This window comes from Lipotes vexillifer, unplaced genomic scaffold, assembly GCF_000442215.2.
Source record: "Lipotes vexillifer unplaced genomic scaffold, Lipotes_vexillifer_v1.1 scaffold884, whole genome shotgun sequence".
Taxonomy (NCBI): Eukaryota; Metazoa; Chordata; class Mammalia; order Artiodactyla; family Lipotidae; genus Lipotes; species Lipotes vexillifer.
This window is the reverse complement of record NW_006789227.1, coordinates 654,186-672,964: the sequence shown is the minus strand read 5'-3', so window position 1 is coordinate 672,964 and position 18,779 is coordinate 654,186. Positions and strand designations below refer to the sequence as shown.

The window sequence follows — 18,779 nt, the reverse complement described above, 5'->3', positions numbered from 1 at the left end:
TTAAGTTTTATGTTGTTACTTTATATATCTCCTTCATTCTCCCCTAATGTCTCTTAGTATTTACAATTTTTACTTTAAATATTTAGATGTTTTAAAACTTTTGGTATGTAAATCCATAGGCAATCCATCCATGTTTTGATGTGGTAAAAATGAACCAAAGCCTCCCCAGCATTAATTAAGAGATTTAGTCCCCTCTCTCTCCATACTAGTCCTTTGTGTGGTTTGGCACACACACAAAACAAGGCACATAAGCACTTCAAAAGCCCCTTCCACTGGGCTTCCACATTGTATAGCCATACAGCACAACAGATTTTGCATTCCATTTAAAGGCTTCAAGAAAATTGTTTTACAAAGTTAGCAGAAGGAAAGAAATTATAAAGATCAGATCAGAAATAAGTAAATGAAAAAGAAATGAAAGAAATGATAGCAAAAACCAATAAAACTAAAATCTTGTTCTTTGAGAAGATAAACAAAATTGATAAACCATTAGCCAGACTCATCCAGAATAAAAGGGAGAACACTCAAATCAATAGACTTAGAAATGAAAAAGAAGTAACAGCTGAAACTGCATATTACTATATGCCAATAAAATGGACAACCTGGAAAAAATAAACAAATTCTTAGAAAAGCATAGCCTTCTAAGACTGAACCAGGAAGAAACAGAAAATATAAACAGACCAATCACAAGGACTGAAATTGAAACTGTGATTAAAAATCTTCCAACAAACAAAAGCCCAGGACCAGATGGCTTCACAGGTGAAGTCTATCAAACATTTAGAGAAAAGCTAACACCTGTCCTTCTCATACTTTTCCAAAATATAGTAGAGGGAGGAACACTCCCAAACTCATTCTACAAGGCCACCATCACCCTGATACCAAAACCAGACAAAGATGCCACAAAAAAAGAAAACTACAGGCAGATATCACTGCTGAACATAGAGCAAAAATCCTCAACAAAATACTAGCAAACAGAATCCAAGAGCACATTAAAAGATTCATACACAATGATCAAGTGGGATTTATCCCAGGAATGCAAGGATTCTTCAATATATGCAAATAAATCAATGTGATATACCATATTAACAAATTGAAGGAGAAAAACCATATGGTCATCTCAATAGATGCAGAAAAAGCTTTTAACAAAATTCAGTGCCCATTTATGATAAAAACCCTCCAGAAAGTAGGCACAGCGGGAACTTACCTCAACATAATAAAGACCATATATGACAGATCCACAGCCAACATCGTTCTCAGTGGTGAGAAAATGAAAACATTTCCATTAAGATCAGGAACAAGACAAGGTTGCCCACTCTTACCACTGTTACTCAATATATTTTTGGAAGTTTTAGCCACAGAAATCAGAGAAGAAATAAAAGGAATCCAAATTTGAATAGAAGAAGTAAAGCTGTCACTGTTTGCAGACGACATGACACTATACATAGAGAATCCTAAAGATGCTACCAGAAAACTACTAGAGCTAATCAGTGAATTTGGTAAAGTAGCAGGATACAAAATGCACAGAAATCTCTTTCATTCCTATACACTAATGATGAAAAACCTGAAAGAGAAACTAAGGAAACACTTCCATTTACCATTACAACAAAAAGAATAAAATGCCTAGGAATAAGCCTACCTAAGGGGTCAAAAGACCCCAGAAAACTATAAGACACTGATGAAGGAAATTAAAGATGATACAGACAGATGGAGAGATATACCATGTTCTTGGATTATCAACATTGTGAAAATGAATATACTACCCAAAGCAATCTACAGATTCAATGCAATCCCTATCAAACTACCACTGGCATTTTTCACAGAACTAGAGTAAAAAATTTCACAATTTGTATGGAAACACAAGAGACCCTGAATAGCCAAAGCAATCCTGAGAAAGAAAAACAGAGCTGGAGGAATCAAGCTCCTGGACTTCAGACTATACTACAAAGCTACAGTAATCAAGACAGTATGTTACTGGCACAAAAACAGAAAAATAGATCAATGGAACAGGATAGAAAGCCCAGAGATTAACCCACGCACATATGGTCACCTTATCTTTGATAAAGGAGGCAGGAATGTGCAGTGGAGAAAAGACAACCTTTTCAATAAGTGGTGCTGGGAAAACTGGACAGCTGCATGTAAAAGAATGAAATTAGAACACTCCCTAACACCATACACAAAAATAAACTCAAAATGGATTAAATACCTAAATGTAAGGCCAGACACTATCAAACTCTCAGAGGAAAACATAGGCAGAACACTCCATCACAAAAATCACAGAAAGATCCTTTTTGACCCACCTCCTAGAGAAATGGAAATATAAACAAATGGGACCTAATAAAACTTAAAAGGTTTTGTACAGCAAAGGAAACCATAAACAAGACGAAAAGGCAACCCTCAGAATGGGAGAAAATATTAGCAAATGAAGCAACTAACAAAGGATTAATCTCCAAAATTTACAAGCAGCTCAATATCAAAAACACAAGCAACCCAATCCAAAAATGGGCAGAACTAAATAGACATTTCTCCAAAGAAGATATACAGATTGCCAACAAACACATGAAGGGATGCTGAACATCACTAATCTTTAGAGAAATGCACATCACAACTACAATGAGGTATCACCTCACACTGGTCAAAATGGCCATCATCCAAAAATCTACAAACAATAAATGCTGGAGAGGGTGTGGAGAAAAGGGAACCCTCTTGCACTGTTGGTGGGCATGTAAATAGATACAGGCACTATGGAGAACACTATGGAGGTGTCTCAAAAAACTAAAAATAGAACTACGATATGACCCAGCAATCCCACTACTGGGCATATACCCTGAGAAAACCATAATTCAAAAAAAGTCATGTACCACAATGTTCATTGTAGCTCTATTTACAGTAGCCAGGACATGGAAGCAACCTAAGTGTCCATCAACAGATGAATGGATAAAGAAGATCTAGCACATATATACAATGGAATAATACTCAGCCATAATGAGAAACGAAACTGAGTTATTTGTAGTGAGGTGGATGGACCTAGAGTCTGTCATACAGAGTGAAGTAAGTGAGAAAGAGAAAAACAAATACCGTATGCTAACACAATTATGTGGAATCGAAAAAAAAAAAAAGGTTCTGATGAACCTATGGGCAGGACAGGAATAAAGACGCAGACGTAGAGAATGGACTTGAGGACATGGGGAGGGGGAAGGGTAAGCTGGGACGAATTGAGAGAGTGGCATGGACATATATACACTACCAAATATAAAATAGATAGCTAGTGGGAAGCAGCCGCATAGCACAGGGAGATCAGCTCGGTGCTTTGTGACCACCTAGAGGGGTGGGTTAGGGAAGGTGGGAGGGAGACGCAAGAGGGAGGAGATATGGGTATATATGTATATGTATAGCTGATTCACTTTGTTATAAGGCAGAAACTAACACACTATTTTAAAGCAATTATACTCCAATAAAGATGTTTAAAAAAAAAAGAACTACATAGGATTTGATGAGTAATGAAATATGGAAAGTATTATTAAAAAGAAAAAGATGTGGCACATATATACAATGGAATATTACTCAGCCATAAAAAGAAACGAAATTGAGTTTTTTGTAGTGAGATGGATGGACCTAGAGACTGTCATACAGAGTGAAGTAAGTCAGAAAGCAGAAAACAAATGCTGTACACTAACACGTATATACGGAATCTAAAAAAAAAAAAAAGTTCTGAAGAACCTAGAGGCAGGACAGGAATTAAGACGGAAACATAGAGGATGGACTTGAGGCTCGGGGAGGGGGAAGAGGAACTTGGGACGAAGTGAGAGAGTAGCATGGACATATACACACTACCATATATAAAATAGCTAGCTAGCGAGAAGCAGCTGCATAGCACAGGGAGATCAGCTCGGTACGTTTTGACCACCTAGAGGGGTGGGATAGGGAGGGTGGGGGGGGACGCAAGAGGGAGGGGATATGAGGATGTATGTATATGTATAGCTGATTCACTTTATTATAGAGCAGAAACTAACACCCCATTGTATAGCAATTATACTCCAGTAAAGATGTTAAAAAAAAGAAAATTGTTTTACAAAATTCTATCCCAAAGAACTCAACTCTTAATATACCAGTAGTATTGACCACCTGCATGGAGAAATTTCCGGATGCTGCATACTGTTTGAGACTATTGTGGCCTTAGGTAACCCTCACTTTTCTCTCCAGGTTTTAACTTCCATTCAGTACTATTTTCTTACAGTCTTTGGCATTTATCCTATGGAGTAACCTAAAGTCTCTTATCTCTCATAACTCCTAAAGATAGCACTCATTTATAAAGTTCATAATATAGACAGAAAAGTAGTGAAGAGGGTAAAGCCCTGGTTTGAAAAGCAAAAATAAAAAGACATGAAAACAAGTACCAGTAACCCCTAATACTTAGAAAAAGAGACATAGAACCAAAAAACTTGGAGACACTTTTTGTGTTCATAATGTTGAGTTTGGTATTATGTATAGAATGGATAAACAACAAGGTCCTACTGTATAGCACAGGGAAATATATTCAATATCCTGTAATAAACCATAATGGAAAAGAATAAGAAAAAGAATATATATGTATAACTGAATCACTTTGCTATATAGAAGAAATTAACACAACATTGTAAATCAGCTATACTTCAATAAAATAAATTTTAAAAATAATACTGCGTTTGGGATGCAGAGGAACTAAGTTTGAGAGTCCAGATTTTAGAATTGGATAGATGTGGGCTTTAGTCGGAACTGTGGCCCATTTTATCTGTGTGACCTTGAATCACATTCCCCTTTATGAATCTGTTTCCTTATCTGCAAAATAGGAACAATAATATGACCTGCTTCTAGGTTTCCTATCGATATGAAACAGGAGAACAAGTATGAAGCTGCTAGCATAGGACATGGAATATGGTCAAGACTGACCAAATGGTAGACTTTGTTATTATTGTTATACACATTAGTAGAAAATTTGTACACATAGTATGACTTGGTTTTCACTTTGGACAATCCACTTTGGGACCAAAGTTCCTCTAAAATGAAAGGTTGGACTAAAAACAACCTCTTAAAGGCCCCTTCCAGCTTACTGATTTCCTCTGAAATAGCATGGATAAATTGACTCACAGCCTGAAAAGTTTAAATCATCTAGGCTTCCTATGAAGGAACAGAACAGAGTCCCAAATTCCAGAATGTCAGAGGGATGATGGAGTAGATGAGGAAGTGGGGATGGAATTTTTCATGGCAAAGGTCCCTTTTCTGAAAGGGTGAAATATTACACAATAGGAGCCTGCCTGACAAGGAATGAGACAGCCATTTGTATCAAATACACGTTTGGGTACGAATTAAGCAAGAAACAGAAATACTAGTTTATTAACACGGATCAATTCATTTTTTATTCAGTGGATGAATGAGTGAATGAATGAGCCCAACCTGTTTAATTGAAATATTTATTGTCAATATCCTATTTTATCCCATGAAACGAATAATTCAAGGTGGCTGAAAATGCTTTAAGCCAAACCAGAATTGAAAAACTTTGCTTCATGTGGTTCTAGGTTGTTGGAAGAAAAATGGTACCAATTGCATCATTCTGAGGACCAAGACATCGTATGCAATATGGAGGGTCACTACTTGTTTCTTTATGTCTTCTCTCAAATTTAAGAATAAAGGGACATAGTTACCTTTCTAATCATGTAGGAAAAGGAGAAAAGAGAATCTTGACCACATCTAGAAATACTTCTCAAGTATGAAACACACCTACATGTTCATGATGGGAAAATTGCAAATCAGCTCTTAGACTGTGTCCCAAATGTGAACTCTGAATTGTCTTGGCAATGAGTGGACAGAGGGTGACATGAGGCTATAGGAAAATTGATTAGTAGGGACACATAATATTGGTGGAAATAGAATACATCTGGCTGTTTCCATTGACAATCTAAAATCTCATGTTTCTACAGGGTCTGGGGACCAGGAGAAGCTTTTGTGATTCTGTAAATGTTGATGGTTCATTTTTCTCCAAGGCACTTCACAGAGCCAAAGGTCAGGGAACCTCAGAAATTCCTTGTCTTCACCCAATTTATTATATAATTTTGTGTGCTCATATGTGTTTGAGTCTTGATTTCCAAATAATATCCACAACAATTTTAGATGTTTGTATTTTTGCCTTTTCAGATTTCAAGTTGGTGATTTTTCAGTTTATAATATGAAAATGCTGCTCACTTTGCTCCTTATGATAATTTGTTCCCATGTTTCTGTCAACCAGCATTCTGGTAAGGAAAAAAATGAAAAGAATTCTTTTCCTTAATTTTCATTATGGAAAATAATATATGAGTTTGACTTGCTTAAAAGTTAAGAGTTTTATTTTGCTTTGTTTTGATTTTGATGATAGTAAGGGTGGGATGGCAGCTCAGTTTCTTTTGATGTCACACTGTGTTCCTTTGAAGATCATTTGTTTCTGGATCTTATTCCTTGTTCACAATAGGAAGATATGAGAACTATTTTCTTGTCCTCAGTTTCAACTACTTCTAGGTCTTCTGGGAGGTTGCATGAAAATTATCTTTTAACATTAGTTTCAGGCCTGGAAAATTTGAAATGTCTCTTCCTAATTCGTTTGTGCCAAAACACTTGTCTTGGTTAAGCATCCAGATTTTGCTCCAATTTAAACTGAGTGTCTGATTATTGTAAAGAAAGTGCTTTTACCCTGAAGAGAGAGCTCCAGAGCCAACCACTGTCAGCAATCTATGTCCAGTGGACTTGAAGTCAAAATACTGGCCAAGCCTTCACAGCTTCTACCACCTCCTAAATAATCAGTTCTTATACTGGTCGCTTCATGTCCAGGGCCACCTAGATTGGCTTTTACAATTTTCTCAAGGACTCTGACCTTGAAAGCAAGTTTTCTGGAGAGACAGATTAGACTTTGCCCTGCAAACATTTTCCTTTGATGTCTCACTAGGCCTATTATTAAGCTTTTTAAAGAAAGGCAGTGCTTTTTCCCCAGTTGTTCTGTGGTTCACATATAGTGATGGGCCTGGTTAGAACCTAAATATGCCTCCTGTGCCAGTGGCTACATTTCTATTCTCCATACAAAATGTGGGGATTTGTCTATGAATAGAAAGGTCACTTTTGGTCACAAGTCAAGCCATCCTACGCAGTACTCACCTGACAGTCCTCAGAGGGGTTCCAGCCTTCTCTTGGAGGAAGATGTTGATCCCCTCAATTAGTTTTTCCCCTGAGATTCTGCTGGCTATATGATCATCAAAACAATCTCAAACTGGTTGAAATCAGGTTGTTTAGAAGAAAAGAAAGAATGATTTTATCCACTATGCCTTGATCAGACTGCTCTAAAGAGAATGAAGTAACATGCTGGGGTGCCAAAGCTGATTTCCTCACAGTTGTAGACAGGAAAAGATTGAAGTTCTTTTAATTTGATTAGAATTTATCTTGTGACTATTTCAGATAATCAGAAACTCAGAGTGAGGAGAGACCTTAGATATTTTCTAGTTGAATCTACTCATTTAAATATGAGGAAACTGAGGCCCAAGTATATTGAATGGCTTGACAGAGCTGGAAGAATTAGCTGATAACAAAGTCAGGACTCACATTGCTTGTTCAATTACGCTGTATTTTCTTAAACATACACCATCCAGACACACACAAATATTTCCCTCCCTTCCCTGGACCAGAAATGGAGCTTACAGAACAGTTGTAAGAGCTCTGAATTCAAACCAGCAGACAGACCATGAGCGAATGATATTTTGTGCTTGAACCAAATAACTCCCTATCACATAAAAATATAATTTTACATACGTAGCATTGAATCTGGCATCGAATGAAGCCTTAAAAGCTCAGCAAAGTATTGTATTCCTCTATAAAAATTATATTCTTAATAGAAATTAAAACTATAATCCTATTCCTAGCTTAAGGTAGGAATGCTAATGTTAATGTTTCTATCACATTTTACATTTGTGAGAATAAATTTACCAATTATAATGCCCACTCATCAAAAAATATTGTAAATAACTTTAAGATAGATTAATGCAATCTCATATTTATGATTTTTAGTATTCTTTTTAAACTTCACCAATTTGACACTTTGAATATAAAACTAACATGTTTATAAGTTAATTAGATCACTTGTTGCTTTGCTTAAGTGGAAATCACAATGAAAGGCTATTTTTTTAGATTTTGCCATTCAAATTTGATTTGATTAGATTCTCAATGAAAATGTTTATTGTGTTGATATAAATTGAGGTCAAATTCTGAAAAAAAAAAAGACACAGGGAAATTATCCACTAAACATATAAAAACCTATGATTTTTTACTTGTTTATATTTACCTATTTCTACTTAATTCCTTGCAAAAGTGATGCTTAATTTCATGATCAGTTCAAACGAGAGGGTGTATAAAGAATCAGCCCAAGAAACAATATTTTTCTTGAGAGAATGTGTATTATTTTCAGCACATTGGAAAGATATTACAAATACAAACAAAAGAGAGAAGTAATGTTTTTCCCATATGGTTGGCATTAAACTTGGTAGTAAATTTTTGAAGTTTGCTTTGTTTGTGTTTGCCTGTGCGTTTGTAGGCCCTGAGTATGCCGATGTGGTGTTTCTGGTGGACAGCTCTGACCACCTGGGAATTAAATCCTTCCCGTTTGTAAAGACATTCATCAACAAAATAATCACCAGCCTCCCCATAGAGGCCCACAAGTACCGTGTGGGCCTGGCCCAGTACAGCGATGGGCTCCACAGAGAATTCCAGCTCAGCACCTTCAAGAGCAGAGGCCCCATGTTGAACCACCTCAAGAAGAACTTCAGGTTCCTGGGTGGCTCCCTGAGGATTGGGAACACTCTCCAGGAGGTACACACAACGTACTTCTCAAACGGGAGGGACAGGAGACAGTTTCCTCCGATCCTGGTGGTCCTGGCTTCAGCCGAGTCTGAGGATGCCGTGGAAGAGGCCTCCAAGGCGCTGCGCAACGACGGGGTGAGGATCATCTCTGTGGGTATGCAGGGGGCTTCCGAGGAGACCCTGAAGGCCATGGCCACAGGCCAGTTTCACTACAGCCTCCGGACGGTCCGAGACCTCAGCACGTTCTCCCAAAACATGACGCAAATTCTCAAGGATATGGCTCAGTACAAGGAAGGAGCAGTCAATGACATTCTTGTGGAAGGTGGGTTCAGGGCGCGTGTGTAGGGATGTTGATAAAATGCTTTTGGAAGATCAACAAGAGGAGAGGATGGAGACTCTACGAACATCCCCTTCCCCAAAAGCTGGGCTGCATTTTCAGATGTTAAATTCTGCATAAATCATTCTGGAATAATTGTGGCCTTTTTAAACCCAGTGAACTTGGTGAGCCTTGGTTTTCCATGCTTCACTTATTACTCATCATTCACAGGCTGCCTCCACCCTGCTCCCAGCTGCCTGAGCTTTCTTCCTGGGCTTCAGTTGCTATGTAGTTTTATTCCTGGTTCATTTAAAAGGTCGATTTGCTCCTAAAAAAATCCTTGACTCTAGAAGCCGTATAATGTCAACACAGGATGTTAGAGCTTGAAACAACTTCAGGAAGTCCAAAACCTCTGTTCCACAGAGAGGAACTTGCGGGCCCTCTTACAGATGATGTGACCTGGCCCTGGACGAGGCTGCAGTCTGGAGTCAGAGCCACGCCTGTGTGGTTTCAGTCCCGTGCTGCCCCTTCCTGCAGCTCTGTTCTAAATTAGCTTCCCCGTGTTCTGCTCCAACTCCAACCTGCTGTCCTGGTCTGTCCCCTTGTACTCTCCTATTAGCAAGCATGGCCAAGAGTTTATGAACATCATCCAAGAGAGGGGCAGGAGAGAGCCAGTAAAAAACAATTTGCTCAAAGTGTACAAGTCCAAACAAGTGATGTAAGAAATTCAGATTATGTCTGGTTAAGTCAGTTTGAGTGAGATGACATATAAAACTGTCTATTGATACTGGAGAACACTGCTTTTCTTGTAGCAATCTATGAAAATGTGGGAATCCTATTACTAGCATCTTTCCCAAATAAAATATTGGAATGTCAATTGCTATTCCATTACCATCCTTTAAGAATGTTTGGACTATAAATACTGATTTTATTAGTGATTTTAATACAATAGCAGTAGCTTCTGTTCACTGAGTGACTTTTATGTGCCAGGCCCCATGCTAAACACATGATCTCATTTAATCCCCATAACAACTCTATGAGATGAATATTATGGTTACCTATATTTTACAGATGTGGAAATTGGAGCTGGAAGGTTAGCTAAGCTCCCACCTTTGAACCCAGGACCCTCTGATCTCAGCTTCATAATCATTTTGTACACCTCCTTCCATCTTTAAGGGCATAACTAAGTTCTGGTTGAGTTCTCCGTGTCTTTTAATGCTGAGCAGAGATGCTGAATTGAAACTCTGCCTGTTCATTCCTTGCCCACAGTTTGCCAAGGCCCTTCTGTGGCAGATGTTGTGTTCCTGCTGGATATGTCCATTAACGGCAGCTGGGAGGACTTTGACTATCTTAAAGAATTCCTGGAAGAAAGTGTATCTGCTCTGGACATCAAGGAAAAGTGCATGAGGGTTGGCCTTGTGGCCTATAGCAATGAGACGAAGGTGATTAACCCACTGAGCAGTGGCGTAAACAAGTCGGAGGTTCTCCAGGATATACAGAGCCTCTCTCCCCAGGCCGGGAAGGCCTACACTGGAGCTGCCTTGAGAAAGATCAGGAAGGAGGTCTTCAGCGTGCAGCACGGCAGTCGGAAGAATCAGGGGGTGCCACAGATAGCTGTGCTGGTGACCCACAGCCCGTCTGAGGATAACGTGACCAAGGCTGCTGTGAACCTCCGGCGCCAGGGGGTGACCATCTTCACCATGGGCATAGAGGGGGCCAGTGACGCCCAGCTGGAGAAGATCGCATCTCACCCTGCCAAGCAGTATGTCTCCAAACTGAAAACCTTCTCCGACCTGGCTGCCCACAACCAGACGTTTCTAAAGAAACTGCGGAACCAGATCACACACACAGTCTCTGTCATTTCTGAAAGGACTGAAACCCTCAAATCTGGTAAAGCCTTTTGCTGAGAGAAGGATTATTCCCATCGTTTTGCTTTTTTCTTGTCTTGCAGGTGTTCTGTGTACAAAAGGGCTTGGCAGGCATGATGTAGGAAGGGAGAGTGAGTTCCTGACTTTTTAATTTAACTTGATAATAGGAAACTTAAATTGGGGGAGAATGAAAGCTATTGAGGTGTTGGAATGGGAAGAAGGGATTTCTTTTTTTATTTGCTCTTTTGCACAGCTTTACTTGGATTCTTTGTTACCTCTCAACACTCCAGAATACCTTCCTTTGTTATTTCCCCCTCTGCACTTTTTCATTTCTCACCTTTGCCTCTCATGTTTCCTTGCTCTTTCCTTTCTTTTTTTTTTGTGTGTGAGTACTTTTCTCTCCCTCCTCTTCTTCCCTCAGCCTCAAATTCCAACTTAGAGAATAAACAGGAAGCATGATTTGGATTGAGGACAGAGTAATGAATTTATTGGGAGGTACTATTCTAGTATCAGTGAGTTTAGAGAGAGACAGAGAGCAATGTATTTTTTATATTTCATACATACACATGTATTTTTCATAAATTATGTGTGTGCATGCAATACATATATATATATATCTGCATCCTTCAACAAATATTTAGAGCATGTCGACTGCAGAAGTGTCACTGCCTGACATAAATAAGGCCACTGACAATACCCCTGGTTGTGTTAACTGACCAGGAGTGGATGAAGAGTAAATACTTTGTTCAAGATTTCAAGAAAGACAGCACTTTGTCCACCATGTCCAGGTAAATGCTACCTTCTCTAGCTCGCAAATCACCACTTAACATTTTGCTAAGCAGTTACTCCCTGCTAAGAGAAGTGACTTGTAAAAAGCATCTTCATGTTTTCTTTATAATCTTTTACTACATCCAAATTGACTCTGATTCTTGATGCAAATCATCTCAAACTGTCACAAACAATTCACTTGGGTCTTTAACACAGAGAAACTGTTTCCCATTTTTCTGTCTGACGAGGCTGGTGTTTGCCCTTCCTCCCACCTGCCCCTGTGTCTCTGTAGCACTTGCCCCAATGCCACACTCAGATTTTGTGTTGCATTTTAGGTTGTGTGGACACTGAGGAAGCAGACATCTATCTGCTCATCGATGGCTCTGGGAGCACCCAGGCCACGGACTTCCAGGAAATGAAGACCTTCCTGTCGGAGATTGTAGGGATGTTCAACATCGCTCCCCAGAAGGTGCGAGTTGGGGCTGTCCAGTATGCTGACCGCTGGGACTTGGAATTTGAGATCAATAAATACACCAACAAGTATGATGTGGGAAAGGCCATCGAGAACATCAGGCAGCTGGGAGGGAACACAAACACAGGGGCAGCCTTGAACTTCACCCTGGGGCTGCTGCAGAAAGCAAAGAGGCAGCGGGAAAACAGAGTGCCATGCCACCTTGTTGTCCTGACCAACAGTGTGTCCCAGGACAGCATCCTGGGGCCCGCAAACAGACTGAGAGAGGAGCTCATCCACGTCTATGCCATTGGGGTCAAGGAGGCCAACGAGACACAGCTGCGAGAAATCGCAGGCGAGGAGAAGCGGGTGTACTATGTGCATGACTTTGATGCCTTGAAAGACATAAGAAACCAGGTTGTTCAAGAAATCTGTGCCGAAGAAGGTAGGACTCCTTGCCTTTGGACTTCAGCTCCCAAATTGCTTTCCTGCAGTATTTTCTTTTAAATTGAAATATAGTTGATTTACAATGCTGTGTTAACTTCTGCTGTACAGTTATACATATATACACATTCTTTTTCATATTCTTTTCCATTATGGTTTATCACAGGATATTGAATATAGTTTCCTGTGCTGTACAGTAGGACCTTTTTGTTTATCCATCCTATACATAACAATTTGCATCTGCTTTCTGCAGTGTTTGATGCTGCAGGTGTGCAGAAACAGCATAAATGACCAAGCTGAGATTCATTGACTCGTGGAGCTATTTATTATCCAGAACAAAATGAAGGGCCCATTATAGTGTTGCTCTAATTATTATTGTCTGAAGCATAAAAAGAATATTTCAGGTTTATTTCAGTTGCTTTTTAATAAAATTTGTATGAAATCTTCTAGAGCTAGATAAGTAATTTTCAACTAGAGGTGATTTTTCCCCCTCAGGGGATGGTTGGCAATGTCTAAAGACAATTTTGGTGGTGATAACTAGGGGAGTGCTAATTAATTAGCTTCTAATAAGTATTAATTAGTTTCTCCCCACAAATCCCTGTGAGGATAGATCTATGATTAGACACTGCCTGTGTAATATGATCAAATGATTTCTGATTTTAAGGAGTACTACAGGTTTATTTAAATTGCTTTTTGATAAAACGTGTATGAAATATTCTAGAGTTAGATCAGTAGTTTTCAACCAGGGGTGATTTTTCCCCCTTAGGGAATAGTTGGCAATGTCTAGAGACGTTTTTGGTGGCCATAATTGGGGCAGCACTACTGGCATCTAACAGGTAGAGGGCAAGGATACTGATAAACATCCTACAGTATCCTACAGTGCATGGATTGCCCTCCACAATACAAATTTTCCAGCCCACAATGTCAGTAGTGCTGAGGTTGAGAAACCTTGAGTTACAAATTAAAGGAAATTACTAAATAACAAAGAGAATAGGCTCCCTCTCATTGCCTTCAATGCATTATTTACCTGATAACAGCCCTTACCAAGTACATGCTTAACTTACATATAGAATTATTTGTGTTTGGGGTTTTCCTGTTCACTCTTAATCTTTTTACATGAAGCCAACTTGAATAACCCATCTCCTTTCTCTTGTGTAGCCTGCAAAGAGATGAAGGCTGACATCATGTTTCTGGTGGACAGTTCTGGCAGTATAGGACTTGAAAACTTCATCAAAATGAAAACATTTATGAAAAACCTGGTGAGCAAATCTCAGATTGGGGGAGATAGGGTGCAAATCGGTGTAGTCCAGTTCAGTGACATCAATAAGGAGGAGTTTCAGCTCAACAGATATATGTCCCAGGGGGAAATTTCAGATGCAATAGACCGAATGGCTCACATTGGAGAAACTACCTTGACCGGTAGTGCCCTGACCTTCGTGTCTCAGTACTTCAGCCCTGCCAAGGGGGCCCGGCCCAACGTCAGGAAGTTCCTCATTCTCATCACAGACGGTGAGGCTCAGGACAGAGTCAAGGACCCAGCAGTGGCACTTCGGCAAGAAGGCATAATTATCTACTCCGTGGGGGTGTTTGGCTCCAATGTCACCCAGCTTGAGGAGATCAGTGGGAGGCCAGAGATGGTTTTTTATGTTGAGAACTTTGACATTCTGCAACACATTGAAGACGACCTTGTTTTTGGAATATGCAGCCCCCGTGAAGGTAGGCATGGGCATATTCACTATAGGGGGATTATCCAAATGCCACAAATACATGTTAGTCATTGTTTCTTGAACTAAGCAGACTACTATTTGAACATTGTATCCTAGTGGCTTTTGATTTGCTTATAGAAATGAAAGTTTCCTCAACAGAACTGTTAAGTTAGACAGTAAGGAACAATTCTGATCCACCTAGATGCTTTCCCTTTTGTAGACAAAGCACTAGGGTGATGAATCCTCCATTTAAGGAAAATAGTATTGTACCGGATTTTAGGTCTGGTTCCCTAGAAGCAGAAGCTGAGTCAGGGGTTCTTGTGGAAGTGATTTATTTATTTATCTATTGCTTTTCCTTTTTTAGAAATTTTATTGGAGTATAGTTGATTTACAATGTCATGTTAGTTTCAGGTGTGCAGCAAAGTGATTCAGTTATACATACATACATATATACGTTCTTTTTCAGTTTCTTTTCCCATATAGGTTATTATAAAATATTGAGTAGAGTTCCCTGTGCTATACCGTAGGTGCTTGTTGGTTATCTATTTTATATATAGTAGTGTGTATATGTTAATCCCAACCTCCTAATTTATCCCTTCCCCCCCCTCCTCCCCTTTGGTGACCATAAGTTTGTTTTCTGTCTCTGAGTTTGTTTTGTAAATAAGTTCATTTGTATCTTTTTCTTTTTAGATTCCACAGTATAAGTGATATCATATTATATTTGTCTTTCTCTATCTGGCTTACTTCACTTAGTATGATCATCTCTAGGCCCACGCATGTTGCTGCAAATGGTATTATTTCATTCTTTGTATGGCTGAGTAATATTCCATTATATATATGGACATTTAGGTTGTTCCTTGCCTCAGCTATTGTAAACAGTGCTGTTATGAACATTGGGGTGCATGTATGTTTTCAAATTATGGTTAACTCTGGATTTATGCCCAGGAGTGGGATTGCAGCATCATACAGTAGCTCTATTTTTAGTTTTTTAAGGAATCTCCATACTGTTCTCCATAGTGGCTTCACCAATTTACATTGCCACCAACAATGTAGGAGGGTTCCCTTTTCTCCACACTTCTCCAGCATTCATTATTTGTAGACTTTTTGATTTATTGAGGAGGTGTTTTCAGAAGAGAAGTAAGGAGGGCAGGACAGGGCATGGGTAAGAGTTAAGCTAGGAGGTGGTCTCAGCTGGAGTCTGGCTTCAGCCTCATCCCACGGGGAGCACTGGAACATGAATTACATCACAGAGTCAGTTCCACCTTGAGGCAGGGGCCCAGCCTTGTATAATCTGAGTGTGGGGGCTATGTGTGGTCCACTGAGACAGGCGATAGAGGGGTATAACCTCCTGGGCAAGGTGTCTCCCCTTTGCCCTAACATCCACTATACATGTTTGTTCATTTTACAATTTTTAAAAATCAATACTTACATAAAATGAGATAATCTTTGTAAAAACATGTTGATATTTATTAAATCCTATAAAGGAGGAATATAATATAGGAACTTTAGCAATGGATGCTTCCAAGGAAATAAATAGGGTAGTCACCCACATGTTCCTAGGAGACTGCAGAGTAAGGGAAGTGATAAAACTTAGGCTCAGCAGAAATAAGGGGCTGATTTATACTGAGACCCATGGGACTTGATGACAGAGGCATTCTGAAAAACCTCTATGGAGGAGATTGATCTTAATGGAATTTTGAAGGAAAAGAGGGACATTGTTCTGTTGTTCAAATAACAGTTCTTGTCAACCCCCACTAGAAGTCTTGGTGACTGCGGTCTATGTTTTGTGGCAAGAGGAATACACCTGGATTGCATGTCCTGGTAACTCCACCCAGAACAAATCTGACCTTTTTGAAGGGTGCCAGCACTGAGCAGTCTACCCCCCAGCCCCCTGGGTAATCCAAGCAGGTCCCCTGGGCACCCAAAGGCCAGAGGGACATAGTTTCTCCTTGTGTGGACCCAGACTTTCTGGAGAATTTAGTTACGGCTCTGTACACATGGCCGCTAGTTAGGGGGGGGGGGGGGGGAGTGCATTGGCTTTAGGATTTGCAACAGCCCTACCACGGAGCAATAAAGTGACTGTCAAGGAAGGGAATGTGGTGAACCTCGGAGGGGGGCTGGGGGAATCTTCTCACAGTTCCCTTTCTCCAGAATGGATGAGTTAACATTTGGAACACACCTTCCTAAGGCCTGTAGAGGGATGGTGCTACATAGACACTAAATCATTCACCATCTTACAATTCCACTTCTCCAGAATGAGTGAGTTGGAGTTTGGAACTCTGTACCTTGAGTTAGAATGTGATACACACATGGACTAATTGGGTCTTTCCTGCTTTACTTTTCCATGGCATTGACCCTACATTTTAAAAGTTAAGGAGAAGTCATGCTAGGACCACTTGGTTGGGCCAGGTGTGAAATGGGTTTATTTTTATGATGAGGCCCAATCATGAAAACAGATAATGTCTTAAGAAAATCAAAAAGGGAGAGAATGTAACCTTGAAAAGTTAATCATGAAAAAATACACAGTGTTGCCAAATTCATTTTCATCTGATCATTTCCCCAGTGTTCATTTTAAGAATAAAATCTCATGATCCCTGTGGCTTAAAAAAATATAAACAAATTAGTGTAAATGAAAGCACATGTTGAAGGTACCACTTATACAGGAAAATTTCCTCAGAATTTTGATTTTTTTTTTTTTTTTTGGTCCAAAAGCACTTGACATGTTTATCCCTGATGATCCTGTGACCCACCTTCCCACCCCCTTCCCAACCCCTGCAGCAGGCTTCACGTCACATCTGCCTTGTCCTAAAAGCCACGTAAATGAGCATTACTATGTACTGGCAGCACAAATGCATGTGTGTTGTGTCTGTTGTCCAGGGAGCGGACATGCCAATGTACAGCTTGATCCTATGGAGAGGAGACACTGGCATTTAAAAAACAGGTGGGGGAAGGGAGTCCTGCATGATGTGCAAGCTAATCTCATCCAGTTTTCCTTTCTCCTCCTCCTTCAGAATGCAAGCGCATTGAAGTTTTAGACATCGTGTTTTTAATTGACAGCTCTGGCAGCATTGACCATGATGAGTATAATATCATGAAGGACTTCATGATTGACTTGGTGAAAAAAGCTGATGTGGGCAAGAATCACGTCCAGTTTGGGGCTCTGAAGTATGCGGATGACCCAGAGGTGCTGTTTTATCTGGATAAACTTGGCACAAAATGGGAGGTGATCTCAGTGCTCCAAAATGACCAGCCCATGGGGGGCAACACTTACACCGCTGAGGCCCTGGGCTTCTCAAACCACATGTTCACTGAAGCCCGGGGCAGCCGCCTGCACAAGGGGGTCCCCCAGGTCCTCATCGTAATCACCGATGGGGAATCCCATGATGCCGATAAGCTCAATGCCACAGCCAAGGCCTTACGGGACAAGGGCATCCTTGTCCTGGCCGTGGGGATCACTGGTGCCAACCCCATGGAGCTGCTGGCCATGGCAGGATCGAGTGACAAGTACTTCTTTGTGGAAACTTTTGGAGGCCTGAAGGGGATATTTTCAGATGTGTCCGCCAGTGTGTGTAACTCTTCAAAAGTAGGTAAGATTCATCCATTAAGTTTTTAATTATCAGCAGAGGTCTAAATAAGGGAGAAACCAAAGAGAAGGGGCACTGAGGGTTCTGCAGAAGTTCCCACATTGTGGGATCTCAAGTTGGAAAGACCTCAAGGATGTTTCATTTGGCCTTCCACAACATTCCCACTCACTTCTGCCTAAACTCTTCCAACGATGGAAAATTCGCCATTTCGAACAGGCTTTATTTATTGGAACACAACTGTGTTTACATGCCACTTTAACACTCTAGTTCTCCTTCCTGTTCTTTACGCAAGAAATCAAATCCCTCTCTTCCTAAGAACCAGCGACCACTGCTTGAAGTCCTCTCTCCTCCATTCTGGAAAGTCCCCTGTGCCTTCACCCGTTTCTATTATGGCACAAGTTCATTTGCAATATGGAGCCCAATGTTAAGCCCTCGGTTTTAGCCTCAGATGTTTCCAGAGAAGATTGTGAGCAGGACTTCTTTTGCCCTGGATGCTGTGTTTCTGTTCTGGCAGCTGGAAATTGCATTGCTGTATGTATGTATGTATGTATGTATGTATGTATGTATGTATTCATTCTTTCATTCAGCTGCCACTTTACACTTTTGTTTCAAAGGGAGATTGTGGTTTATTAAAATTCCTTAGTATTTCTATTAGGATGTGTTTTACCAAAAATACCAAGTATTTTTTTATTAGATGAATTAATATTAATCAAGGATTTCAATATCTTGGTGTAGTTCCTTTTAAAACTTATTTAACTTTCCTGTTTTTCATATGCCTTGCCTCCTGAGAATGCAGCT

The 18,779-nt window shown here is 40.0% G+C and overlaps 1 protein-coding gene across 1 annotated transcript in view; it reads left to right on the top strand.

Moving 5' to 3' along the window:
* The first annotated feature begins 6,171 nt into the window (after window positions 1-6,171).
* Window positions 6,172-18,779, top strand: part of COL6A6 (collagen type VI alpha 6 chain) — a 109,899-nt gene continuing 97,291 nt past the window's right edge. The window contains 6 exon segments of the mRNA XM_007462424.1: window positions 6,172-6,263; window positions 8,579-9,166; window positions 10,430-11,050; window positions 12,132-12,692; window positions 13,850-14,407; window positions 17,409-17,984. Coding sequence (XP_007462486.1) covers window positions 6,197-6,263; window positions 8,579-9,166; window positions 10,430-11,050; window positions 12,132-12,692; window positions 13,850-14,407; window positions 17,409-17,984 — 2,971 coding nt within the window. The 5' untranslated portion in view covers window positions 6,172-6,196.